The following is a 27,638-nucleotide window of genomic DNA, read 5'->3' as shown; positions in this document are numbered from 1 at the left end:
CTTCCCGCGCCTGCAGTCCCAGAGAGGGGCGGGGCTGATAGGGCATTGCTAAGCGACAAAGATGCGCTCCGAGTGAGTCCGGTGACCGAGCAGAGCAGGCGGAATCGGTGAGGTCGCTGCGGGATGGACCGCAGGTGAGACCGATCCCTCTTCCGGGGATCACAAGGGGCCTGGGGAGGACCAAGGGTGAGAGCAACGCAGCCTAGGATCAGGTTTTCTAGGGTGCGGAGTCTCTCGTTCTCAACGGCACTGGAACTACATCTCCCAAGATGCTCCACAGCCTTAAGCGGCTCCCGCCTTGGACTTCACCGTCTCGGGGGTTCCATAGCGTCTTACGTTCCGCTAAGTGGCCCCGAGGGCTTTTTTTTTTTTTCCCTCTAACCTCGCAATTCTCAGGGGCATCTTGGGAATTAAGATTCTTAATTTTGAATTTGTCCCCAGACTCCCATGGGTGTTATTTTTGACCTTTCTTGCTTAGGCGGAGCCCAGTGACTATAGGGACTGTAATCCATCTACCCCTTTCTCCTCAGAGTGTCCCAAGGACTTATGGGAAATGTACAGTGATAAGGTTTAGCCCTTAACGTGAGCTCCACTTCAGAATCACCTGGGACACTGCGAAGAAGATGTATGGAGATGCCCAGCCCCCTTCCTGATATTCTGATTCTTTTGGTCTGCGGTGAGGATCACGCATCTGTAGTTTTAAAAGATTCCTCCTAGACTGGATCCACGGTTAAGAACTAACAATCAGCAGTTCCTGGGTTCTTCTCTTTTGAGACTGCTCCAAGGGCTGGTGGGAATCGTGCGTCCAGTATCTTTATCTTGAGTGTGCAGTGGTGCTTCAAGGGAATTATAGTCCATCTTTTCCAGGAATCCATGGGAATCATAGTGTGGTTCTGCCCTCTTACCGTTCTCCCATCCACCCCACCCACATACAGCCTCCCAGCAGGGCTGCAGTGACCTTGCTCTGCCTGCCAACCCCCCTCTCCCCTTGCAGCTTGCCAGTTTTCTCCACCCAAGACAGTACTTTGGGGGACGGCCCCCTGGGTCGAAGCCACTTCTGACCTGGCACCCCAAGGTGAGGACACCCAACAGAGAGTGCTGTGTTCCAGCCCAGTAGCAAGGGAGTGACGACTAGAGGGAAGGAAGACATGATGAGAGATGGGGGTGAGAGATCAAAAGACAGTCCCTCCTCTTTTCCCTATGGCCCTACCCTTATCCTGTCCTCTACCACCTAAATCCCTCATCACAGCCCCAATCACTTTGAGTTGTTGCAATCGTGGGATGTTTCCTCCCCTCCGGACTGAGACTTCGTATGTGTCTTCGTTACCCTACAGGGATAACCCCTCAGCCTCACTTTTTCTTCCCCTCGCTTCCCCTATCTTAGACCCTGAGCTCATCCAGGTCCCAGAGATCCAGGCTCCCAGAGGCTCCCAGGGCTCTGGCCACAGGTCCCAAATCCCCTGAGCTGTTTGAGGAGTCCTGGCCATCCAGCTCAGGGACCTCTTCCCCACCCAGCACCACTGAGGGACAGATGAGAGCCTCTCCACCACTCACCGTGACTGACAGCGGGGACTCTGTGGTGGCCAAGTAAGTAGCAGTAGCCCTGGGGGAAAAGAAGGGTTTGGATCAGTGGGAGGGGGCAGACGTCCCATAATATCACAGCCAGATCTGCACTTTTAGGACCACACTTCATGCATGTTAGCAAGCGATCTGGAGCGAGGTTCAAATCCAAGCTTTGTCACCAACTCTGTATATGATCCTGGCCTCAGTTTTCTCATCTCTAAATTGGAGATATTAATAGCGTGTATGCTCTAGGGCTGTTTTAAATTTTCAATGAGTTACTGTCCGTGCAGCATCTATAACAATGCCTGTCACATGATGAGCACTTGGATTTGTAGGATCCAAGTTCAGCTGCTATAACATAGAGTCCCAAATTAATTGTGGCTAAACAAGAGAGTACTTATTTCTTCCTCACCTAATAGTCCAGACAGAAACAACCAGGCCTGATATGGCAGCCCCTAATTGAGGTCTCAGAGACACAGTTTCCTTCTGTCTTGTCGCTCTCACTTCCCTAGGCTGTTACCCTTTCCTTCATGGCCCATAATGGCTCCCAGCCACATCCACTTTCCAGAATCACATCTCCTCGTACCTGTTGGTCAAGAACAGAGTTACATGGCCATAAAGCTACAAGGGCACCTGGTAAATGTATTTATAGAAGAGTGGCTATGTGCCCCGGATTATATCATCTTATATAGTACTGCATTACTGGGGGACTTCCCTGGCAGTCCAGTGGTTAAGACTCCGCACTCCCAATGCAGGGGCCACAGGTTCAATCCCTGGTTGGGGAACTAAGATCCCACATGCCGCACAGCGTGGCAAACAAAACAAAACAAAACAAAACAAAATTGCATTACTCTATAAGAAAGGAGAACTGATGTTGAGGGACAACTCCCAAGTGCTGCTATGGAGTTAGGTAAACATTGGCTATTGTGATTATTATTGTTATTATTAAATATTAGGCTCTCCTCATCCCACCCACCTTGCAATTCTCTGATGCTCACAGGTACATAAACCGGTTCCGACAGGCTCAGCCCACAAGCCGAGAGGAACGCGAGTCTGCAGGCCCAACCCCAGCTGACTTTTGGTGGCTGTGGCCTGAATCACCAGACCCCAGCAGTCAGCTTGCAGCAGGTACCTGCTTCAGTCTCATCTACTCCTGGCCTATAACCTCTCCTGAGCTATACCCCCAGCAGCCACTCCTCCTGGCCCCCCCTAAATCAACTGGAGCTTCTCAACAGGAGCCAATGAACCAGAAGGAAGACCCAACACAGCAGTCCCGACTCGTGCCAAGGTGGCCAGTGCATCACAGACTATGGCCCCCCTTCAGGAAATAAAGCAGGTGACATCCCCATCCACTCCTTCCCCTACATGCCTGAACTGGCAGTACCCGCCCTGGGATAGAATTAGAGTCAACCCCCAATTCAAGGAAGTGTAAACAAAAAAGGAAGGTCTTGCTGGCTAATGCAATCAAGAAATCCAAAGGTAGCTGCTTTCAGGCATAGCTGAATCCAGGTGTTTGCACCATATTGGGAGGAACTTGACTCTCATGGCTCTCTGTTCCTCTTTGTTTGGCTCAACCTCAGGTAGGCTTTCCCCTCAAAATAGCTAAGATGGCCCCGTTAACTCTAGGCTTCTAATGTACTTGATCACTCCAGTGGAAAGAGAAGGCTTTTCCAATAGCTCCATCCTAAACCCCAGGGCTTACTCTCATTCGCTCATCTTTGAGCCAATCACTGTGAACCAGAGGACAGAACATTATGACTAGCCAGGCCTGATCAGGAAGGCAGGGTCGACCCTTCTATAACAATGACTGCACTGAGGGATACGGATCCACAGAGGAAAACCTGGTCTCTCTTTCCTGAGGAGGAAGAGCAGATTCTAAGCCAGCATGTGAGGGCACCAGGTGGAATGTAGACCTGCATCCAGGCCCTCTGTCCCGAGCCCCTTTCCCAGTAGCCTTTGGGATGGGGACTGGCCTCTGACCCCTGTCACCTCACAGAGCCTCAACACGTGGAACTCATCCCTGCTGGACTTGGAGACACTGAGCCTGCAAAGCAGAGCTGCCAGGCTGCTCAAACGCAGGTGCCTCCCCCACCCCCATCACCCTCCCCACTCCTACACCTCCAGGCTCGGGCCACTGCCTCTGAGACCCCCGTTGCCTCACTTATGCCTCTCCCTACAGCAAGGCCTCCATCTCTTCCTCCTCCTCCCTCAGCCCCAGCGATGCCGGCATCTCCTCATTCCCCGTCAGCTCTGATGGCCTCTCTCCCTTCTCCATGACCTTCACTCATGACTCCAGCAAGGGCTCTGACCCCAAGGCACGAGGTAGGTTCTGGGAGGCAAGGATGAGGGCAGTCTGGGTGCAAATCCCAGCCTTTCGACTTACCAGCTCTGTGACCTTGGACCTCTCTGGGCCTTGTTTCCCCAGCTGTAAAACAGGGGAAATAATTGTATTCTCTTCTATGGGTGTTGTGAGGATTAAATGAGTTGGTGAATACATGGAAAACCTAGCACGGCTCTGTTAACAGTAGCTATCAGGAGTATGCGTGTTCTCTCTCTGCATCCTGTCTGCAGTTCTGAACACGAAGCCCCAAAATCAGAAGGCTTTTTGCAAATTTGGCACCACAGCTGATTTGCCAGCAAAATTTGATGTAAACAATATGAAGAATATTCATATATCTATCTTATTTTATTGAGGTATAATTGATTTACAATATTATATTAGTTTCAGGTGTACAACATAGTAATTCAAAATTTTTACAGATTATACTCCATTTAAAGTTATTATAAAATATTGGCTATATTCCCTGTGCTCCACAATATTTCTTTGTAGCTTTTTATTTTATACATAGTAGTTTGTACCTCTTAGCCCCTGTCCCTATCCTGCCCCTCCTCTGCTTCCCTCTTCCCACTGGTAACCACTAGTTTGTTCCCTATATCTGTGAGTCAGTTTCTGTTTTGTTCTATTCATTCGTTTATTTTATTTTTTCAATTCTACATATAAGTGATAACATATGGTATTCACCTTTCACTGTCTGACTTATTTAACTAAGCATAATACCTTCCAGGTCCATCCATGTTGTTGCAAATGGTAGAATTTCATTCTTTTTAATGGATGAGTAGGATTCCATTGTATATATACACCACATCTTCTTTATCCATTTGTCTGTTGATGGACACTTACTTAGGTTGCTTCCATATGTTGGCTATTGTAAATAATGCTGCTATGAACATTGGGGTGCATGTATCTTTTTGAATTACTGTTTTCATTTTCTTCAGATATAGACCCAGGAGTAGAATTGCTGGATCATATGGTAGTTCTATTTTTAGTTTTTTGAGGAACCGTCGTATTGTTTTCCACAGTGGCTGCACCAGTTTACATTCCCATAAACAGTGTACAGGGGTTCCCTTTTCTCCACATCTTCACCAACATTTGTTATTTGTGGTCTTTTCGATGATACCCATTCTGACAGGTATGAGGTGATATCTCATTGTGATTTTGATTTCCATTTCTCTGATGAGTAGCATTGTTGAGCATCTTTGAATATGCCTGTTGGCCCTTCTGTATGTCTTCTTTGGAAAAATGTCTATTCTGGTCTTCTGCCCATCTTTTAATCAGGTTGTTTGTTTTTTGATGTTGAGTTGTATAAGCTGTTAATATATTTTGGTCATTAATCCCTTATCAGTCATACTGTTTGCAAATATTTTCTCCCATTCAGTAGGTTGTCTTTTTGTTTTGTTGATGGTTTCCTTTGCTGTACAAAAGCTTTTAAGTTTAATTAGGTCCCATTCATTTATTTTTGCTTTTGTTTCCTTTGCGTTAGGAAACAGATCTACAAAAATATTGCTATGATTTGTGTCAAAGAGTGTTCTATGCCTGTGTTTTCTTGTAGGAGTTTTATGGCTTCAGGTCTTACATTTAGGTCTTTAATCCATTTTGAGTTTCTTTTTGTATGAAGTGGGAGAATATATTCTAATCTCATTCTTTTACATGTAGCTGTCCAGTTTTCCCAGCACCACTTATTGAAGAAACTGTCTTTTCCCCATTGTATATTCTTGCTTCCTTTGTTGTAGATTAATTGACCATAAGTGTGTGGGTTTATTTCTGGGCTCTCTGTTCTATTCCATTGATCTACTTGTCTGTTTTTGTGCCAGTACTGTTCCGCTTTGATTACTGTAGCTTTGTAGTATAGTCTGAAGCCAGGGAGTAAATATTCATTCTTCTTTCTATGGATATATAACATTGAACCATATGAAATTTTTGTCTGTAAGTGAAAAATGGTTGAATAATGGCAATTTCATATTGTTCAACTAAATACCAATGTGTTTGAGTCTGGTGTACTGACCCAGACCCCTGTCAACACTGTACATACCATGTAACTTTGCTAAAACATGCAAACTGTTGAACTTGCAAATTTCTGCCCCCAAGATTTCAGAGATTGGATTAAGGACCTGGGTTACTGTTACGGTCATCGTTGTTACCGTTACTCTGTGCCCAGGTCCTGGGATGCAGTGGTGCACAGGACAGATGCTTTCCATGTTTCACAGGACTCCCGTGAGTGGGGACAGGCAAGCAGAGAGAACAGAGTGGTGTTTGTGCATGTTGTGTGATCCTGCCCAAGCACTCCCCTGTCTGATTCTTTGCTCCTTCTCTTCTTATTCACTTCTCCTCCTTGAGCCTCAGTTTCCTCATCTGTAAAATGGGGATAAAACTACTACCTACTTCATGAGTTGTTTTGCAGATTAAATGTATTCATTATTTCACATAACAAACATTGAATATCTGTTGTGTATGAAGCCTGTGAGCAGGATTGGGGATTCCTTAGTGAACCAACCATACATGGTCCCACCTTCATGGTCCTCACAGGATAGTGAGTGTGGGGTAGAGAATAGCTACATAACTCCACAAACAAATGTGAAATATAAGCAGAAATGAGGGCCATGCAGGAGAGAATTGCGATGCTGGGATGTCAGAGAAGCCCTTCCTGGAAGAGGTGCTATCTAAGTGGAGACCTGAATGATGCAGGTGGGGACAATAGCCCTCTAGCCTGTACAAAGGACCTGAGGTCGGAGGGAACACGATGCAGACAATGAACTAGGAAAGGCAAGAGCCAGGAGTAAGAGTAGTGTGGGATAAGGTGGAAGAGATTGGCAGGGGTCGGATTCCATGGGCTATGTAGGCATGTGAGGCATTTGGTCATAATCTACCGGGGAGCCACGGGAGAGTTCTGAGCAAGGAGGGCACGGGACCTTTATCGCTCCCTATGGCTGCTATCAACATCTAGTGAGAGACAGACTCTGGTAGTTTGGGTTGGGCCAGAGCCTGAGGAGCAGAGTAGAGGGGAGTGGCCACGTCTGGAAGTAGAATCACAGTATATAGAAGGGAGAGAAGAGGTCCCACATGATGCACCTCCCCCCCTTCTCGGTGCAGCATTAGTAGGTGGGGCTTCCCAGAGATAATGGTAGCCATGCTAATCATAACTGACAAAATGATGCTCTGGGTGATAGGGAATGGTGTCTCTTTGCCCCACAGGACTGAGGACAGCCAGTGGCCCTGCCTTTAGTCACTGCTGTATTCCCAGCACAGGGCTGGGCACTGGGATGGAACACGATAAACAGTTCATTTTGCATTTATGCCACAAATACTGACACTAGGTCCTGTTCTTGACACTGAGGATATGATAATGGCCAGATAGACAAAAATTGCTGCCCTTGTGTAGCTGGCATTGTGGAGGGAGAGGTGAACAATAAATAAGCAGAGAAGTATGATATTTAGTAGTTAGAAGGTAATAAGTGCTAAGGAGAAAAATGGAACAGGAAAGAAGATGGAGAGTGGTAGGGCCGGGGTTGTTGCAGTTTTGAATAGGGTAGCCAGGGAAGGCTTCACTAAGAAGGTGGTACCTGGGAAAATACTGGAAATACTTGGAGTGAACCCTGTGGTTACATGAACGAAGAGCCTTCCAGGCAGAGGAAACCACAAATGCAAAGACTTTTGCTTTTTACCAGGAGACAGGTGCAGCCCGGGGAAGATTCTAACCCAGGAGCACCCTGATCTGACTCAGGTGTTCACAGGCTCCCTCTGGCTTCGGGTGGGGACAGTTTGGGAGGATAGGAAGAAGGGAAACCAGGGAGGAAGTTGCTCTGAGGTTGGCAGGTGAGGGAAGTAAAGTGGGGAGAAGTGGGCAGATTCTGGAGGATCCGCCTTGGTCACTGCTATAACCACCACGTCCAGAACAGTGCCTGGCAAATAGTAAGAGCTCAATAAATATTTGTTGATGAATGAAGAATTGAATGATGACAGGTTGAGAAGCCCATGAGGGCTCTCTTCTCTGATTCTGCCCCTTTCCCCACTTCCCAATCTGCAGGGGAGTTGGGACATTATCTGGAGAGCCTGTCTGAATAACCTTCTGGTACAGTCGAAGGGTGTGTGCTAGGCTGTCCTTGCTCATCCCCCCAGGCCCTGCCTTACCCCTCTTCCCTCTACTTACTCCACAGCAACCCCAGCACCTGCCCCCATCCCTACTGCAACCCCAGTCTCCTCCCGGGCACCCCTGCGGCAAGAGGATGACATTCTGTACCAGTGGCGGCAGCGGCGGAAGCTTGAACAGGCTCGAGGAAGCCAGGGTGATGGAACCTGGGTGCTGCCCCAGACCCCTGCCCTCACCCCTACGGTGAGATGGGGGAGGGAGGAGACTGAGGGGGCTGGAGCAGGGATCCTAAGGGAAGTTGGAGGAAGGGGGAGGCTGAGGGGATCTGAGGCCCCTCTACCCTTTCTCTCCCTCTCAGGTCCCTATCCCCATCTGTCTACAGACCTCTCCTGCCCCTGCGGAGACCCTTGGTTCCCTGGGAACCCAGCCTAACTGCATCCCGCTTTGGGGCAGTGTGGCTCCACCTGGTCCCCGGGAAGCCTTCCACTTGGAGAGGCCTCCTATTCCCCCAGGGTTCTCTCCACATATCTTTTGGGGCCACAGCCCCCATGGATTCTTCTGGGCCCCGCAGCCCGGTTCCTGGGTATCTCTTGGGGCCATCCCTTCCACGGCCGCGGCCTCCACCCCAGCGCCCCCAGCCTCCACTCCTGCGCCTCCAGCCTCAACCACTGCGCCGTCTGCCTCCACTCCCGCGCCCCCTGCCGCCCCCCAGGGCCCGCCCACCCCTGCTCCATGCAGCCCAGCCGAGCTCGAGAGGCAGAGCTCCAAGCCTCGAAGAAGCAGAGCCCAGCGCCGGGAGTCTGCTGGGCGAATCACGGAAGCGGACGAGGGCCCTGGCCCGCAACTCAGAGGCGCGCTGGGCCAAGTAGTGGCGGCTCGGCTGTTTCCGGACAGCCTGGAGGACACGCCCCCTCGCCAAGAGGGCCAGCCTCCACCCGAGGCTGACTCTCAGAAAGTCAAGGCCACATGCCCTCAAACCGAGACTCGGTCCTCTCGTTCAGAGGTCACGGCCCCTCCATCTGAATCACGGTGTCCCCAGGCAGAGACCCCGCAGGATTGGTCTAAGGCCGAGTCTCGGAACGCCAAGGCCATGCTCCCCCTAGTGGGATCGGTGCCTAGGAAGGACAAAGACACTTTCTTGGCTGACGTCGGGTGTAAGCCGCCCAAGGTCCGGCCTCATCCAGCTGAGGAGGCGGCCACTTGTGTTGAGGCCCCGCCCCGTTCGTTCAAGGAGGGGGCTCTTGAAGTTGTGGCCACGCCCTCATCCGCTGATGGCCACGCCCCCTCAGAGGACGTCCTCGCCCAGGCTGCCAGACTTCTGCAGGCTGCGGAAGGTGAGCAGATGCGCACAGACGCTCGTGGCTGCCCGGATCTGGATGGCAGTCCAGCACGCTACGAGTCCGGCCCCCTGAATCTCGCTCTTTTTCCCCCAGACTCCGACGGCAGCGAGTTCCAGGACGACCCTATACTGCAGGTGCTAAGGGTTCAAAGGGCGGAGCTGCGGCGGCAGAAAAGGTGACCATGCCAGGATTTAAGACACCCGGCCCCTGAATCCTCTGAGACTGCCGTTTGGTACCCACTTCTCCTGAGCCCCTTTCCCAGAACATACACAGCCCCAGAACCCAATCCTGAGCAAAACTTCAACCTCTACTCCCCTGTCCTTTTTCCAGGAAAGTAGATGCCCAGATATCCCGCCTGCTGGGCCACACTGAAGACCCAGGGTCTTGGTCTCCTCCAGCCAGGTCGCCTCCCGGGTCCCCAAGGATGCGGCTGAGGAGGGAAGGAGACTCTCTTGAGGCCAGACGACTTTGAATTGTACAGATTCTATTTTTCCTAATACATTTTTTTTTTCAGGTTACTGGTTGTCTCTGAGAAAGAAGTTGTTTTGGAAAGTCCAAGGGTCATGCTAATTTAGGGAAATAGCTCCCATGCCCCACCTCCCCTCCACACACACCCTAGCTCTGCCCTGCCCCACCTCACCCTAGTTTCTGACCACTGAAGCAAAGTCTCTTCTGGTTTCATCCTCTGTGAGGGCAGGAGAGGGGTTCCGGGCAAGACTGGGACTCACCTTATCTGACCTTCAACTTAGGAGTGGATCCTCTTGTCTCAGATGAGACCAAAGGAACTGTCCCCTGGGTATGAAGCTTGTAGAGTCATCAGAGTGTTGGACAATGGTCAGGCCTCAGTCCACATCCTGCTTGACCCAGCAGCAGCATTTGGTGCTCTGATCCCCACCCCCTCCTTGAAGCACTTCTTTTCCTGGCTTCCAGAACCCCAGCCCTCTCCTCACCTCTCTGGTTGTGCCTCCTCATTGTGCCTCACACCTGTCACTTTAGTGTGTCCCAGGGCCCTGGCCTTGACTTTTCTATCTACAGTCAATCCCAGGTGCTCTCATCTGGCATCATGGGCTCTAAACCCCATCTCTTTTCTGAGAGTCCACAAATTTCTATCTTCAGCCTAGAACCTCAGGTTCTTGTACCCTGCTACTTGCTCATCATCCACACAAAAAGGTCTAAGAGATGTCTCAAACTCCACAGATCTTAATCTTCCCCCTAAACCTGCTCCTCCCTCCCTGGCTCTCAGCTCCAACCTTCTACTTGCTCAGTCAGAAGCCTCACAGCTGTCATTGACTCCTCTCGTTCCCTCACACCCACAGTCAGTTGACCAGCAAGTTCTATCATCTCTACCTTTAAAATCTCTCCAAAATTTAACCCTGCCTTTCTCCCCATTCCACTGCCCCACCCCAGTCTAGGCTATCGTCACCTGTCCGGACTATTGTGAAAAACCTATTGTTTTATCTGTGATACTTTGACACATTTCCCATCAAAAAAGTAGAGTCTATGTCCCTTCTTGAAACTGGGTTGAACTTTGTGACTGCCTCCACAAATAAAATGCAGAGGAAGTGATAATACTTTAACTTTCTAAATTGGATTAGAAAAGATGATATAATTTCCACCTGTTTTTCTCCCAGTCTCTCTTCTCTCTCCATCTCTCCCCGTCCCCCTCCTTTTGGAGCCCTGGGATGCCATATACAAAGTCCAGTTGCCATCCTGGATAAGGATTTTGACTACAAAGGTGTCAAAATTCAGTGAAATTTATGAATTGCATGGTATGTAAGGTTTACCTCAAAAGAAAAATAAATATTGAACTCCAATGAAGCATATGCATGCTGAAGTATTTAGAAGACAGTATACAATGTTTTTAATTTATTTTGAAATGCATCCAAAAATTAGATTAATGGATGAATAGAGTAATAGGTAGATGTGAGATAAAGCAAATATAGTAAAATGCTAATGGTAGGATCTAAGTGGTGGGTATATGGGTGTAAAATTGTTCAGCTTTGCTATATGTTAGAAAATTTTTATAATAAAATGTTGGAGAATATATGATCAGGATTATTTTGATATTTGTATTTACAAAAAAAGAGAAGATAGGATAGATTTCTGTAAAAAGTAGCTCTGTATGTCACAGACATGGTAAATACTTGTTTTCAGTCTTTTTGAACAAACCATACATTTAAATAAAATCAAAAGAAGGAAATAGCTGCTTAGATATAAGGAGAAAAAAAGATGTTTATAGTAGCAGAATCTGATCTTGGGGGGTGAGTGGGACCTAGAAATTTTCCTGAGGAAGTTATATTTGAGCTGAGACAGGTAGGAATTAATAACTAACAAAGGGCCATCCTAATTGCTATTTTGGGTTACAAGCCACCCCAAAACTTAGTGGCATAAAACAATCATTTTATTATGCTCATGGATTCTGTGAGTCAGAAATTTGGACGGGGCACAGTTGGGGACAGTTTGTCTCTGCTCCATGATGTCTAGGGGTTCAGCTGGGAAGACAAAGGTGGCTTGACAGCTGGGGGCGGAATCTCTGGAGCTTCTTCACTCCCAAGTCTGACATCAGGGCTCAGATGACTTTAAGCTGGAACTACGGACTGTAGTGCCTATACAGTCTCTCCATGTGGTTTATGCTTCCTCAGAGCACGACTACCTCAGCAGAGTTGCACTTCTCACATGATGCCTCAAGGCTCCAGAGCTAGTCATGCCAGTGGACGAAGAATGCCTTTGCCTTTTACTACATAGCCTTGGAAATCACATAGTGTCAATTTCTATTCATTCCTATTCTCTGTTGGTTGAAGTTGTCACAATCCTGCCCAGATGGAGATAGACTCTACCTTTTCATGAGAGGAGTGTGAAAGAATTTGCAGTCGTGTTTTAATGGCGGGGGTGGGGATGGCGCGCAGAGAATACTCTGGGCAGAGGGAAATTCATGTGGGAAATCCCTGTTATGGAAGTGAGGTCAGCAAGTTCAATAAACTGAAATAAGTAGCTGTAAATTTACCCCCCAGTCAAGCACTCCCTTTCCCCAATATTGGCTTAAATTTTATCCATAGAACTTACCGCTTTCTAATATTCTATATTTTAAAATTCTTATTTTGTAAACTGTCTTTTCCCACTAGCTTTTGAGCTCCATGTGGGCAGGTTATATTTTCCCCTGTTTTGGTTACTGATATATCCACAAATTAAGCGATCAGAGTTTTTGAATGAATGAATGGGTGGATCAAGGATGTACCTTCGAGGGCCTTGTTGAGGGCATGAACAATGGCAAATTCTCTTGGAAAGGGCGTTGTTACAGAGTGTTTTCTTTTTCTTTCTTTCTTTTTTTAAAATGTACATACCTGGTCCAGGGATCAGAGAGCTGTATTTATTTATAATTTATTATTTATTTTTGGCTGTGTTGGGTCTTTGTTGCTGCGCACAGGCTTTCTCTAGTTGTGGCAAGCGGGGGTTACTCCTGGTTGCGGTGCGCAGGCTTCTCATTGCAGTGGCTTCTCTTGTTGTAGAGCACAGGCTCTAGGTGTGCAGGCTTCAGTAGTTGTGGCACGCAGGCTTAGTAGTTGTGGCTTGCGGGCTCTAGAGCGCAAGCTCAGTAGTTGTGGCACACGGGCTTAGTTGCTCCGCGGCATGTGGGATCTTCCCGTACCAGGGCTCGAACCCGTATCCCCTGCATTGGTAGGCGGATCTTTAACCACTGAGCCACCAGGGAAGTCCCTACAGAGTGTTTTCTGAGCCTCAGTCAACAGCGGGAACAATTGGGACTGGCTTTATGGGAGGCGTGGGCATGTTCAGGCATACAGGCTAAATTTATTCCTAGGAAAAAGGAGTCAAGGCTGGAGGCCAACCTGTAAGAAGCAGTAGAAGAGGAGGCAAGGAAAATGTCCTGTGAGTAGCGGGAGGCTAAGTCGCAGATTGCCTAGGGTTATGTCCCAGGCAGGGCATCTGAGCCAGTGAAAAACATCCAGAGGCCAATGTTGTTAGTATTCTGTGGGCAGGGGAGGGGTCAAGGACTGACAAAGTGGGGTCAGAGGATCGAGACTTTGAAGAGCTGCTTAGGGGATGGAGAAAAGCTTGAGGCCATGGGAGAAGCCAATTGAAAGTGGCAGAGGAGCGGTCACTGACAGTGGACTAAGGGAAGGGTCCACAGCTTAGTGTTAGAAATGTTAGAAGCAAAGCATAAAGAACCTGAGGGTGTGTCTCAGGAGGGGAATGACGGCCAATGAAAAGCAGGCATAGGCGTGGCGCTGTCAAACTTCGCGGGGCGGGACCGGAGAGACCGAGCCAGAAATGAGACCCAAGCCAATGAAAATCCGCCATGTGGGCGGGGCGTCGTCCTAAAGCCAAGGGTGGAGCCAATGAGACGCTGCGCCGCGTCCCCCATTGCCCCCGCCCCTGTGAGGCTAGTGCCGGAGCCACGGGCGGCCGTTAGGGGCGGGGCCTGCAGCCGCCCGCGCGCAGCTCGCGCCCTCCCCTTTGTGTCGCCATGGCGGCGGCATCGGCGACGAAGACGACGAGCGAGGGGTCCAGCGCGGCCGGCGCCTGAGGAGGCTACGCGACCATGGTGGTGAGGCGCCCACGCGGCCGTCAATCTGTCGGCGAAGTCAGTCTGTCCGCGCGGGGCCACGCCCCGCGCGCCCCGCCCCCGGCCCCGCCCGAGCCCGCGGCCTGCGCCGCCCCTCACCCCTCACCGCGGTCCCTCTCGTACCCCGGCCTGGTCTTGGGCCCGAGCTCTTACCCGAGCCCCGCCCCCTCAGCGCGCATCCCCCTTCCACGCCCTGGATGGGGGTGACAGTGGCCGAAGACCCAGACTTGGGAGGAAAAAGGGCTGGTCCAGGGAAGGACCCCGCATCCTCCAAGTGGCCCCCGCAGGGGCCTGCTGAGGCTCTCTGGGTCCTTCAACAGCCCCTATCCCAGAGCCATCCTCAGCGTCCTCATCCCAGCCTCCACCCCTCCCTGGCCTAGACCCCTCCTCCTCCTACCATCAGCCGGTTTCTCATTCTTGAGCCCCACCCCCACCCGGCTCCATCCTCAGCCTGACCCTTTTCTTCTCCTTCTCGTCTTTCTCACCCCTTCCCAGTCCCTCTCAACCAACCCTCCCTTATCCCCCATCAGCCTGAACCTTTACTTCAGCCTCTCCATCTGCTACCCTCCTCCCTACTCCACCCTAATCCCAAGCCTGCATTGTACCCCGATGTGATCCTTGGGTCCTCTCCATCTTCTTGTCCTCATCCACCCTCCCCCACCATCTCCCTCTCCCACCCTGCTGCTCCTGCTCATTCATCCATTCATTCCCTCATTCGCTCACTTAACATTCACTGAGACCTCTGTGTAGCCCCTTTGCTCCAGGCCCAGAGAAAGTCAGATCCCCTCCTGCCTTGGGGAGCTTCATGGGCTGGAGAGGGACCCACCCAAGGGTGAGACCCAAAGGATGAAGTCGGCGTTGTAGAGATACGAAGGAGGGAGAGGCTAGAGCCCAGCCTGAGGAATCCTCATCTGGCAGATGGTTAATTTATTCATCAGAGTTTACCCAGCCCCTGCTGTGTGACTGAGCTGGCACTGGGCGTTGGGACCCAGAGAGGAATCAGGCACAACCCAACCTGTGAGGAGCATCAGTTCTGTGCCCAGCTCTGTGCTGGGCAATGCTGGGGGACTAGGGACTCAGTCCCAGTCCAGTGGGGGAGATGGACTCCTCCATTGGACTGTCACCAGACAGGGACACCTCAGAGTGCTCAAGGCTGTAATGAGGGAAGCTCAGGCAACATCAAGCCTGGGATGGGGGTGGCTCAGGGGATGCGGGAGTCCAGAAGAGGAGCCTGACACAGCCTGAAGGGTCAGGGAGAACTTCCGAGAGGTGGGAACATGAGAGCTGAGACCTGAGGGATAAGTGAAAAGACGGAAAGGATGGGGAAGAGTGTTCCATGCAGCAGGACCAGCCTTTGCAAAGCCCTAGAAGGAAATGAGAAGATGGTACTTTTGTTGGACTCTTAGAAGTTTGAGAGCTCTGAGAGCAGAGGCAGTGGGAAGAGATGAGGCTGGAGAGGTAAACAGACCAGAATATTTAGACTTTATCTTTTTTTTTTTTTTTTTTTTGCGGTATGCGGGCCTCTCGCTGTTGAGGCCTCTCCCGATGCGGAGCACAGGCTCCGGACGCGCAGTCTCAGCGGCCATGGCTCATGGGCCCAGCCACTCCGCGGCATGTGGGATCTTCCCGGACCGGGGCACAAACCCACGTCCCCTGCATCGGCAGGCGGACTCTCAACCACTGCGCCACCAGGGAAGCCCTAGACTTTATCTTAAAGACAACAGGGAGCCATTGAAGATTCATGAGCTGTGGAGAGACAGAGGCAGATTTGTGTTTTGTGAAAGTTATACAGGCTCTTGCTGTGAAGACGCTGGCAGGGAGGGAGAGGTGGAAGCAGGAAGACTGATAAGATGGGAGCAGTGACTGTCCAGATGTCTATGAAAGGCGTGGAGAGGCACATACGGGAGATGACTGTACTCTGCTGGGGCTACAGGAGGGTTTTAAATGGGGAGAGATGGTACCAACATGCTCTTTCCCTAATTCACCCATGGGCCCTGCTCTGCCAGCCCCCCACCCCAGACCACACACGAAGAAGCAGACCTACCCTCAGCCCAGCCTTTACCTCCCCCTGACCTACCCCTCTTCTCCCTGCTCAGGGCAGTGTATGGAGCAATTCGGGCCCGCAGGCCCGGGCTGACAGATAACAATGCTCCCGTTGTCTCTCTGCTCCCATCTCTGGGGGCCTCTGATTCTTCTTTCTGCTCTACAGGCCCGCAGCACTGACAGCCTGGATGGCCCAGGGGAAGGCTCAGTGCAGCCCCTGCCCCCTGCTGGGGGGCCCAGTGTGAAGGGCAAGCCTGGGAAGAGGTGAGAGGTGAGGGAGAGGCTCAACTTAGGAGGGGAACCAAGTGCAGGAGCCACTAGTGACCTGTCACCTGTCCCCCAGGCTCTCGGCTCCTCGAGGTCCCTTTCCCCGGCTGGCTGACTGTGCCCATTTCCACTACGAGAACGTTGACTTCGGCCACATTCAGGTATGGGGGCAGCACCAGGTGGGTAGGCAAGGTCCCACCCAGCCCTGAAGCAGTATCAGCCACCTTACCGCTGAAACCTACCCTTGGGACTGGCTGCTCAGTGGCAGGAGCTGCAGGGCAGAAGGGGAGAGTTGTTCATTCATTCATTTGTTCCTTTATTCATTCAGCAACAACTTTTTGTTAGGTGTATGCTTTGTGCCAGGACCCTGTACTCTGACTAAGACATCACGAGGCCCTGCTTTTGGGGAGGCTCAGGAGGGGGACACAGACCCATCCTTAGATAATGCCGATCTGGAGAGGTCAGGGCTGCAAAAAAGTGAGACCCTCACCTGGACCTTTGTTTCCCTCTACAGCTCCTGCTGTCTCCAGAGCGTGAAGGTCCCAGCTTCTCTGGAGAGAATGAACTGGTGTTTGGGGTGCAGGTGACCTGTCAGGTGAGGCCACCCACCCCTACCTCTCATCGAGCCTGGCGGACTGGTTGCCACAGTCCTCAGCTCAGGGTAATGGAACCATTGCTCCCTCCTGTCCTTCCCGCTCCCACAGGGCCGTTCCTGGCCAGTTCTCCGCAGTTATGATGACTTCCGTTCCCTGGACGCCCACCTCCACCGGTGCATATTTGACCGGAGGTTTTCCTGCCTCCCAGAGCTTCCCCCGCCCCCAGAGGGTGCCAGGGCTGCCCAGGTAAACTACTTGTTGTCCCAGCCCCTACCTCAGCCAAGGTGTGTCCTCATCAGAGATGTGTGAAACCATCAAGGCAGGGGAATAGAGAAATATTTAAGCACTGGATGGCCCGAGTCCCAGCCAGTCAGAGGCCTTAGAGCTGCAGCAGGGTTCTGGAGACTCCCTTTAGTTGTAGGATCATAGGGAGTTCCCGGGGGTTTCATGGAAGGGTCAGAATGGCCACACCAATGGGGGCACACGGGGACTCAGCATAGTCTATTTAACCAATTGATATGACAGCATTTCAGTACTTAAGAGCGAACGGAGCAGCACCCATGCGTACAAGTTGAATTTCGGCTCTGCCAGAGGCGAGCTAGGGCAGTATAGGAGGGCAGTGGGCTGTCTTGGGCAGGGTCTTCTCACATAGCCCACTCTGACCACCTGCCCCCAGATGCTGGTGCCGCTGCTGCTGCAGTACCTGGAGACCCTGTCAGGGCTGGTGGACAGTAACCTCAACTGTGGGCCCGTGCTCACCTGGATGGAGGTGGGCCCGGGCAGGAGGGCTTGGAGCTGGGAGTGAGTGAGGGATGTCTGGGGAGCAAGAACCAGCCTGGGAGGGTGTGTGTGGGCACAGGAAAGAAACGAGTAGGAGTGGAGGAGACGCTGGTATTTCAGTGTCTGTGTGGGCGCTTGCCTATGAGGGAAAAACGTGTGTGCGCGCATGCGCACACAGGTGTCGAGCTGTAGGGATGTGAGAATTTCAAGGTATATTGGTTAGAAATAGGTTTGGCTGTAGCTCACAGAATGCCGGGCTAATAGTGGCTTAAAGCAGCAGGGTTGGGTTTTTTTTTAATTAATTAATTTTATTTTTGGCTGCGTTGGATCTTCATTGCTGCACGTGGGCTTTCTCTAGTTGCAGGGAGCGGGGGCTATTCTTCGTTGCGATGCACGGGCTTCTCATTGCGGTGGCTTCTCTTGTTGCGGACCACGGGTGGGCTCTAGGAGTGCGGGCTTCAGTAGTTGTCGCACACGGGCTTCAGTAGTGTGGCTCACGGGCTCAGTAGTTGTGGCTCGCGGGCTCTAGAGTGCAGGCTCACTAGCTGTAGTGCACGGGCCTGGTTGCTCCGTGGCATGTGGAATATTCCTGGACCAGGGCTCAAACCCATGTGCCCTGCATTGGCAGGCGGACTCTTAACCACTGTGCCACCAGGGAAGCCCTAAGCAGCAGGTTTTTAGATAGCAGATGTGCAGTGTCTGCTATGGAGGACGAGGGTGCAGGGGCGTATCAGAAAGACTTCGGGCAGGGGAGTCCTGGGACACGGAAAGGACTTTGTTTTGGGAGGGGCAAGAATGTAGGTGTTTGACCAATAGCTCTGAGTGACAGGGGCTCTTGGGTGGGAGACAGGTGGTGGCCTCCATTGGGCATGGAGGAACCTTCTCTGTCTTTATTATCGCCTTCCTCTGGCCTCTCCCTGCCACATTCTCTTCCATCTCAGCTGGACAACCACGGCCGGCGACTGCTCCTCAGTGAGGAGGCCTCACTCAATATCCCTGCGGTGGCCGCTGCCCATGTGGTGAAGCGGTACACAGCCCAGGCACCAGACGAGCTGTCCTTTGAGGTGAGGCTGTGGAGGAGCAGACTCCAGCTGGGTCCCCACTTCCCCTGCGCCTTCTGACCCTCCCTCCTCACACCTGCCCACTCCCAGGTGGGAGACATTGTCTCAGTGATCGACATGCCGCCCACGGAGGATCGGAGCTGGTGGCGGGGCAAGCGGGGCTTCCAGGTGAGCCTGGCTTGGGGTGGACAGGTGGGGTCGGGGCACTGCGCCAGCTCAGATGGCCCAGTCACTGACCCCAAACCCTCCTCAGGTCGGATTCTTCCCCAGCGAGTGTGTGGAGCTGTTCACAGAGCGGCCGGGTCCAGGACTAAAGGGGGGTGAGTGTCCTGGGCAAAGTGGGGAGGCCCTCCTGCATCCTTTGTCTGCCATCCATCCTTTCCACCCCTTGTTCGCCCCACAGATGCCGACGGTCCCCCGGGTGGTATCCCAGCTCCCCAGGGTATCTCCTCTCTGACCTCAGGTAATGCAAACGAGGGGCGAGGCCCCTGCCTCCCACCCCATCAGACCAGGGGCTGCACTGACCCTGTTTGACCTGCCTTTACACCCACAGCTGTGCCCCGGCCGCGTGGGAAGCTGGCCGGCCTCCTCCGCACCTTCATGCACTCCCGCCCTTCCCGGCAGCGGCTGCGGCAGCGGGGCATCTTGCGGCAGAGGGTCTTCGGCTGTGACCTTGGAGAGCACCTCAGCAACTCAGGCCAGGATGGTGAGGCCCGGGCCCACCTGCCCTGCCCGATCCTCCCACCCAGGCTGCAACCTGCCCAGCCCTGACCCCGTTGTTTCTCCCAGTGCCCCAGGTGCTTCGCTGCTGCTCTGAGTTTATCGAGGCCCATGGGGTGGTAGATGGAATCTATCGGCTCTCGGGTGTGTCATCCAACATCCAGAGGCTACGGTGAGGACCCTCCACCAACCCCTTCCCTCTGCAAACATTTATTGAGCATCATCTCTATTCCAGGCCCTGTGCCATGTGCTGGGGACACAGAGTTATTGGGAGGGCACAGGGCAGGGTTGGACCGGGGTGGGGGCAGGGAAGGCTTCCTTGAGGAAGTGACACCCCAGCTGAGGTCTGAAAGGTGAGAACAGAACAAGCACTCAAAGCAGAGGGGTCGGCCTTCACTGAGCACCTGCCACATGCCAAGCACTAGGCACTGGGGACGCAGTGGTGAATGAGACAACCAGAAAATCCTGCCCTCACGGGGCATGTGCTAGAGGGGGAGCCAAACAAGGAAATGAGAGAGTTTACAATAGGTGACAAGTGGTATGGAAGAAAAAAGACAGGAGTAAGCAAGATCATAATAAGAAAACGGGGGGGGGGGGGGTATTGCGGTTTTCAGTAGGGTGGGCGGAGAAGGCCTCCTGGGGGAGAGCTTGCTGTGGAGGAGGTGAGGGAGCGAGCCATGTGCTTATCCACGTTGGAGGGAACAGCCAGCGTGAGGGGAAAGCAGCAGGAGATGATGTCTGCGAAATGATTAGGGGCAGAGCATGCAGGGCCTTTTTTTTTTTTTTTTGGCGATACGTGGGCCTCTCACTGCTGTGGCCTCTCCCGTTGCGGAGCACAGGCTCCGGACGCTCAGGCTCAGCGGCCATGGCTCACGGGCCCAACCGCTCCACGGCATGTGGGATCTTCCCGGACCGGGGCGCGAACCCGTGTCCCCTGCATCGGCAGGCGGACTTTCAACCACTGCGCCACCAGGGAAGCCCCACGGGGGGCCTTTTTGATGACTGTTAGGATTTGGGCTTTTACTGGGAGTAAGAGGGGAGCCACAGGATGGGTTCTGAGCCCAGGAGAGGCAGCATGCATAACAACAGTCGAAGAGGTGGGAAGCAGTGAGGCATGGGCTTCCAAGCTGACAGGAGGCCGTGAAGCAAGAGCGTGGAGCCTGGGGCAGTGAGAGATGAGGCCGAGGTCACGTGCATAGAGCTTTTACCTGAGAGGGTGGGACACCGCCAGGTTGTGAGCAGGGGCCACTGGGATTTCAGCTGCATTTTCCAGTGTGACCTCTTGGAGCCAGGAAAATGGCACAACTTTGTGGACAGAGCCCGGTCACACTGTGGAGGCAGATAGCCTTGGGTAGCTACAAGCAGGGCATCTCCCACCTGAGCCTCAGTGTCCTCCTCTGTAAGTGGGGTGCCCTTGTCTTTGGCACATAGGGTTGTTGGGGGGAAGGGGGGGCTCAGTAAGGTTCTGAGAGCCTCTGAAGAGCCCAGCACAGGAAGAGGATTGCATCCACCTGTGGACACTTTAGGGGGTGGGGGAAGGACACGGCCAGGTGGGCTAGCTCTGACCCGAATCTTCCTCCTCCTTGACCTGGTGGCCTCAGGCATGAGTTTGACAGTGAGAGGATCCCTGAACTGTCTGGCCCCGCCTTCCTGCAGGACATCCACAGCGTGTCCTCCCTCTGCAAGCTCTACTTCCGAGAGCTGCCGAACCCCTTGCTCACATACCAGCTCTACGGGAAGTTCAGCGTGAGTGAGGGCGCTGGCAAGGTTTGGAGGGTGCTGGGAGGCGTGCGGCCCCCCTCATTCATGCTCACACAATTTCAGGAAGCCATGTCAGTGCCTGGGGAGGAGGAACGCCTGGTGCGGGTCCACGACGTCATCCAGCAGCTGCCCCCGCCGCACTACAGGTAAACCAGGAGGGGCAGGGAAGGGCTGTGGTGGGCTCCCAAGGGAGTTGAGGCTCAGGCGTCCCCCTCCGCTTCCACCCCCAGGACCCTGGAGTACCTGCTGAGGCACTTGGCCCGCATGGCGAGACACAGTGCCAACACCAGCATGCATGCCCGCAACCTGGCCATTGTTTGGGCACCCAACCTGCTACGGTAAGCTGGCAGCTCACCAGCCTGCCCCCCAGCTCCCTCCCACAGGCTGGGCCTTGAGTCTCCCCCTCCCCCTACCCCACCCCAGGAACCCACCCAGCTTTTGCTCTCTTGTTCATTTCACATATTTCTTAAGTGTTGGATGCCAGTATGCCAGCCCCTGTTCTCAGCACCGGGGACACAGTAGTGAGCAGGAACCTGTGCTCTGGGCTCACATTCTCATGCGGGAGATGACAGTGAACCATTACAAGAAAAACACAGAGCGCTGTCTGATGGTGATGAGTGGCAAGGAGAAAGATTACAAAGTGGGGAAGGGAGATCTGCAGGGCCATGGCATTTGAAATGTTTAGACTGGCAGTGAAGGCTTCAGGAAAAAGTCTTCCATGGCCAGCAGCAGAGTAAGCCCCAGAGGATTTGATGGTGACCAAGACAGGCAAGTTCTCTGTTCTGGAGGAGTTCAGTTCTTCTTGGGAAACAGATAAGTAAATAAATAAAATAGATGGTACATGGTAGGTAAAGAACTACAGGAGAAAAAATAAAGACAGACCTGGAATATAGAGGTTTACAATTTTAAATGAAGTGGGTGGGGAAGACTCCATTGAGAAGGTAACATTTGAGTTGATACCTGCAGAAGGTGAGGGAAGGACCCATGTGGATATCTGAGGAAGAGCAAACTAGGCAGAGGGAATAGCATGTGCAAAGGTCCTGGGGCTGGGTCAGGGCCTAGTGTTTTGGAGGAGCAGCAGAGGGGCCAGTGTGACTGGAGCTGAGTGAGTGAGGGAGGGGTTGAGGGGGAGGAGATGGTAAGGTCAGAGAGGTGATGGACCAGGTAGGGGAGTGACTTATGGGTTGTGGGTCATAGTGAGGACTTTGGCTTTTACCAGGAGTGAAATGCAGCCAGAAGAGGGCTCTGAGCCAGGAGGGCCCTGATCTGACTCAGGGGTTCACAGGCTCCCTCTGGCTGTGTGTGGGGAGCAGACTGTAGGGGCGGGATGGGAGCAGGGAGACCAGGGAGGAGGCTGTGTGATGGTCCAGGAGGGAGGATGGAGGCTGGGCCAGGGTGGGGGTAGTGGAGGAGCAGAGTTTAGATTCTGGATAGACTTTGTGGGTGGAGCCAACAGGGTCTGCTGAGACTGGATGTGGGTGTGAGGGAAAGACGGGCCAAGGACAATTCTAGGGTGTTTGGCCTGAACCACTAGAAGAAGTACACTGACTGAAATGGGATAGGCAGGGAGGGAGCAGGTTTGGGGAAGGGTTGAGAATGCAGTTTTAGTTTGATGGGGTCAGAGACATTGAATGATAGGCATTGCTTCCAAGGCTCCCTACCTCGCCTGGCCAGAACCCACCAGCTGGGGCTCGAGGCACCGGGCCACCCTCCCCGTCCTCCCATCCAGGTCCATGGAGCTGGAGTCAGTGGGGCTGGGGGGGGCAGCAGCCTTCCGGGAGGTGCGGGTGCAGTCGGTGGTGGTGGAATTCCTGCTCACCCACGTGGATGTCCTGTTCAGTGACACTTTCACCTCTGCTGGCCTTGACCCTGCAGGTATGCCCATCCACCCCCGATGTCCTGACTACTGCCCCCTCATTGTCCGGGCTGCAGCGGGAGGGCAGGTGGGCTCCCAGCCCCATCCCTATCCCACTGAAGCTGGACCTCCCTTCTGGCTCCTTGAGGACCCCGCCCCGGCCTCTCCCTCCCCTCCCCCCCCTTCTCATTTCAGCTCCTACGCTCAGGATCCCCACTTCTTGGCCCGGACATCGTTCTTCCTTCACCCCTTGTAGCTCCTGGGGGCGCTCGGGGCCTTGGGTCCACCTGGGAGGAGGTGGGAGGTCCCCAGACTTGACCCCGCCCCAGCCCCACCCAGACTCCCCGCCCTGCCCCGGACCCCAGCCCAGTCAGGATTCAGCACGTCGGAGGGCCCTCTGGCTCGAGGTAACTGAAGCCAGAGCCGCTGTCCTCGCTGGCTGCTGGGAGCTGCCTCCTCATCAGCTCGTTCTGCCTCACGCCTCCTCCTCACCTGCCTGCTGCCCACCCGTTCCCGCCTGATCCGCCCTGGCCCCCTGCCTTGCCAGCCCGGGTGGGCACGCTGCTGGGCCGGGGCTTGGGCTGTAGCGCTTGGCTTTGCCTGTGGCCTTGAATGGTCCCAGAGCTGACGGCTGCCCCCTTTCCCGACTTCCCAGGCCGCTGCCTCCTCCCCAGGCCCAAGTCCCTTGCGGGCAGCGGCCCCTCCACTCGCCTGCTGACGCTGGAGGAAGCCCAGGCTCGCACCCAGGGCCGGCTGGGGACGCCCACCGAGCCCACAACTTCCAAGGCCCCAGCTTCACCTGTGGAAAGGTGAGTGGGAGGCCTGGAAGGGGAGGGGCTCGCCGGGGGGCCCCAGCTCTCAGCCTGCCTCCTGTGTCTCACCCAAACTCCAGGAGGAAGGGGGAGAGAGGCGAGAAACAGCGGAAGCCTGGGGGTAGCAGCTGGAAGACCTTCTTTGCCCTGGGCCGGGGCCCCAGCATCCCCCGAAAGAAGCCTCTTCCCTGGCTAGGGGGCACCCGTGCCCGACCGCCACCTTCAGGTCAGAGGCCGGGCAGCTGGTGTGGTGGTCAGAGAGGCACTGTGTAGTGCCCCCCGTGACCCTTCTTCCTCTCCCTTCAGGCAGCCGACCTGACACTGTCACGCTGAGATCTACCAAGAGTGAGGAGTCTCTGTCATCGCAGGCCAGCGGGGCTGGTGAGCACAGGGCAGCGCTGCCTATGCCCAGGTGGAGCTGGGAGGGACTGGGGCCCTGAGCTGGCCTCCAAGTGGTGTTTTCAGATTTGGGGGTCTTGGGTTTTTTTCGTTTTTAATCTGGACCATAGGTACAATAAGTTGGATAAAGCTTCACCCTTGTTTCCTGATGCACTATGATCACTGGTCCATGCAGCGTCCTTTCAAAGTCTTTTATTCATCCCTTTTGAAAAAAAAATTAAATAGTATAATGAACACCCATGAACCCACTGGCCAGAACTAAAAGAGCGCCACTATGTTACCTGCGAACTCTTTCCCCTCCCACCTGCTGCCTCCCCACCACAGGCATCCTCTAAATTTGATAGTCTTCATCCCTTTGCATTTACAGTTTTATCACATACAGGTGCAGGCGTCAATAACATACTGGGAAGTTCTAGTTGTTTTGAAACTTTAATTAAAGGGTACCATTAAAAGCGGTATCGTGCTATATGTGGATTCACTCACCACTACATTATAGGCTGCCGTCCGCGCTGCTGAGTAGAGCTCAGCCTCCTTCCTCTCCGTCACTCTCTAGTGTTCCATGTGTGGGTGTCCCCTCGGGAGTTGCTTGTCCATCCTCCTCCTGATGGATCTGGGGGCTCTGATGAGCTCGCCCAGGAGTGGAGGTGCATACTGTACGGTATGCTCACGTCCAACTGTACAAGACAAGGCCCAAGTATTTCCCAGACGTGGTCGCCCCACGCTGTACTCCCAGCCACTGTGTATGAGATCTTGCTGGTCTCATGCTCACAGCCAGTGGGGTCGTCAGACTTCATTCTTGCCTTTGGGTCTGGAAGGATTCTCTTCATGGACTTACCATTTATTTCCTTTATCACCCATGAGTCTGAAGAGCTCTCCCTGGATTCCCAGCCATTGTGACCCTGTCCAGGGACGTGCCTCTTCATGTTATTTCCCCAACTTACTGGGTGGTGTGTCCTGTTCTCACTGATGTATATGGGTATGTAAAGTTCTGACCCCTAACTGCACCCCCCATACTGCCCTTCCAGGCCTCCAGAGGCTGCACAGGCTACGGCGACCCCACTCCAGCAGTGATGCTTTTCCTGTGGGCCCAGCACCTGCTGGCTCCTGCGAGAGCCTATCTTCCTCCGAGTCCTCCGAGACCTCCGAGTCCTCCGAGACCTCCGAGTCCTCTGCAGCTGGGCTGGGGGCGCTCTCCGGTTCCCCCTCACACCGAGCCTCAGCCTGGCTAGATGATGGGGACGAGCTGGACTTCAGCCCACCCCGCTGCCTGGAGGGGCTCCGGGGGCTTGACTTTGATCCCCTTACCTTTCGATGCAGCAGCCCCACCCCAGGGGACCCTGCACCTCCCGCCAGCCCGGCACCCCCGGCCCCCGCCTCTGCCTTTCCACCCAGGGTGACCCCTCAGGCCCTCTCGCCCCGTGGACCCACCGGCCCTGCCTCACCCATTGCCCTGGACATCTCAGAGCCCCTGGCTGTATCGGTGCCACCTGCTGTCCTGGAGCTGCTGGGGGCTGGAGGAACACCTGCCTCGGCCACCCCAGCGCCAGCCCTCAGCCCCAGCCCAGGCCTGCGCCCCCATCTCATCCCCCTGCTGCTGCGTGGAGCTGAGGCCCAGCTGAGCGACACCTGCCAACAGGAGATCTGCAGCAAGCTGGCACTGCCTGGTCCCCGGGGAGCCCAAGGCCAGCATGGTGAGTACTGTCCAGCCCCCCTGATCCCGCATCCTCACAGCCCTGAGGCTGCGCCCAAGACCCTGCCGACTCCTCTTCCCACTCCTCTCCTAGGTGCTGGTATGGATTCACCGCTGCTGCCCCCACCCCTGTCCCTCCTTCGTCCTGGGGGGGCCCCACCCCCGCCTCCCAAAAATCCAGCGCGCCTCATGGCCCTGGCCCTGGCTGAGCGGGCTCAGCAGGTGGCTCAGAGACAGAGTCAGCAGGAGCAGGGCAGCACCCCGTCTGCTCCCCACTCCCCTTTCCACGGCTCGCTGTCCCTGGAGGTGGGCAGTGAGCCCCCAGGGACCTCAGGGAGTGGGCCACCCCCCCGCTCCCTAGCCCACCCAGGTGCCTGGGCTCCGGGACCCCCACCCTCCCTACCAAGACAACAAAGCGATGGGAGCCTGGTGAGGAGCCAGCGGCCCACGGGGACCTCAAGGAGGGGACCCAGGGGCCCTTCCCAGGTCAGTGCCCAGCTCAGGACAGGTGGGAGGTACAGGGATGTGCCAGAGATGGCAGCCCACTTCCTGTGTTCTGTCCCCCCACAGGTTCCTACCCCTGGCTTCTTCTCCTCAGCCCCCCGGGAGTGCCTACCATCCTTCCTCGGGGTCCCCAGGCCAGGCTTGTACCCCCTTGGCTCCCCATCCTTCCAGCCCAGCTCCCCAGCCCCAGTCTGGAGGAGCCCCCTGGGTCCCCCTGCACCACTGGACAGAGGAGAGAACCTGTACTATGAGATCGAGGCAGGCGAGGGGTCCCCTTACTCTGGTCCCACCCGGTCCTGGAGTCCCTTGCGTTCCATGCCCCCAGCTAGGCTCAATGCCTCGTATGGCATGCTTGGCCAATCACCACCACTCCATAGGTCCCCCGACTTCCTGCTCAGTTACCCACCACCCCCCTCCTGCTTTCCCCACGACCACCTTGGCTACTCAGCCCCCCAGCACCCTGCCCGGCGCCCCACCCGACCTGAGCCCCTCTATGTCAACCTAGCCCTAGGGCCCAGGGGTCCCTCACCCGCCTCTTCCAGCTCCTCCTCCCCTCCGGCCCACCCCAGAAGCCGCTCTGATCCTGGTCCCCCAGCCCCCCGCCTCCCCCAGAAACAGCGGGCCCCCTGGGGCCACCACACCCCTCACAGGGTGCCTGGGCCCTGGGGCCCTCCAGACCCGCTCCCCTACAGGGCAGCCCCACCAGCCTATGGAAGGGGGGGCGAGCACCACCGAGGGTCCTTGTACAGGAATGGGGGGCAAGGAAGGGAGGGGGCTGGTCCCCCACCCCCCTACCCCACTCCCAGCTGGTCCTTCCACTCTGAGGGCCAGACCCGAAGCTACTGTTGAGCCAGAGCTGGGAGAGACCTTCCTCCTTTCTCTTCTCCCTCACTGATCTTGGTCCAACCTAATCCCTTGTTTTGTATTTTCTTGAGCTCCTGACCCCTACCCCAGGTTTCTAACTTTGTAACTTGCCTCTGATGTGGGTCCCTAACCTGTTACCATAGCTTACCTACCCTGGGCTGAAGGGCATGCCCATCACCCCACCACCCTCCATCCTGGGGGCTCTTGCACAAATCTGAGAGGGTTAGGCTGACTCCCTGTCCTCCCTTTCTCTCCAGGAGTTCCCAGCATGTCCTGTCCTGTGCACAGGGGGTGGGGGGACAGCTCCTGCCATCTCCCCCCCCATACCCCACTAAACCATCTGACAAAATTAATGAATAAAAATGGTGAAAATGTG

General features: G+C 54.3%; 2 protein-coding genes across 7 annotated transcripts; both read left to right on the top strand.

Annotated features, from left to right (window-relative positions):
* The first annotated feature begins 123 nt into the window (after positions 1 to 123).
* Positions 124 to 11,374, top strand: PROSER3 (proline and serine rich 3). The gene is given in 12 exon segments (XM_060131642.1): positions 124 to 134; positions 995 to 1,056; positions 1,059 to 1,075; positions 1,385 to 1,587; positions 2,564 to 2,691; positions 2,799 to 2,899; positions 3,560 to 3,642; positions 3,743 to 3,885; positions 8,056 to 8,231; positions 8,347 to 9,322; positions 9,422 to 9,503; positions 9,659 to 11,374. Coding segments are annotated over 12 exon segments (2,124 nt in total). The 3' UTR covers positions 9,801 to 11,374.
* Positions 9,441 to 27,638, top strand: ARHGAP33 (Rho GTPase activating protein 33). 6 transcript variants are annotated; one of them, XM_060131634.1, is made up of 21 exons: positions 9,441 to 9,503; positions 16,120 to 16,217; positions 16,297 to 16,381; positions 16,735 to 16,815; positions 16,925 to 17,062; positions 17,493 to 17,585; positions 18,538 to 18,660; positions 18,748 to 18,825; positions 18,911 to 18,977; positions 19,061 to 19,120; positions 19,211 to 19,363; positions 19,447 to 19,549; positions 20,979 to 21,123; positions 21,202 to 21,284; positions 21,369 to 21,476; positions 22,868 to 23,013; positions 23,649 to 23,802; positions 23,886 to 24,031; positions 24,112 to 24,186; positions 25,230 to 25,895; positions 25,989 to 27,638. In XM_060131634.1, exons 6-21 carry the CDS (start codon positions 17,493 to 17,495, stop codon positions 27,245 to 27,247), a joined length of 3,459 nt encoding a protein of 1,152 aa, XP_059987617.1. In that variant the 5' UTR covers positions 9,441 to 9,503; positions 16,120 to 16,217; positions 16,297 to 16,381; positions 16,735 to 16,815; positions 16,925 to 17,062; the 3' UTR covers positions 27,248 to 27,638. The 6 variants fall into 6 exon arrangements, with proteins under 6 accessions (XP_059987617.1, XP_059987614.1, XP_059987618.1 ...); XM_060131631.1 differs by lacking the exon at positions 9,441 to 9,503 and adding an exon at positions 12,772 to 13,892; XM_060131635.1 differs by lacking the exon at positions 9,441 to 9,503 and having other exon boundaries at positions 16,104 to 16,217; positions 25,989 to 26,380; positions 27,520 to 27,638.

The sequence above is a fragment of the Lagenorhynchus albirostris genome, chromosome 19 (genome assembly GCF_949774975.1).
Source record: "Lagenorhynchus albirostris chromosome 19, mLagAlb1.1, whole genome shotgun sequence".
NCBI lineage: Eukaryota > Metazoa > Chordata > Mammalia > Artiodactyla > Delphinidae > Lagenorhynchus > Lagenorhynchus albirostris.
The sequence above is the reverse complement of the archived record's forward strand: the minus strand, read 5'-3'. Positions and strand labels throughout refer to the sequence as shown.

Coding starts and splice junctions, on each gene's coding strand:
- ARHGAP33 (XM_060131631.1), top strand. Junction 18,826..18,910: donor GGGGCAAGCGGGGCTTCCAG/GTGAGCCTGGCT, acceptor AACCCTCCTCAG/GTCGGATTCTTCCCCAGCGA. Junction 21,477..22,867: donor TGGGCACCCAACCTGCTACG/GTAAGCTGGCAG, acceptor CCTCCCATCCAG/GTCCATGGAGCTGGAGTCAG.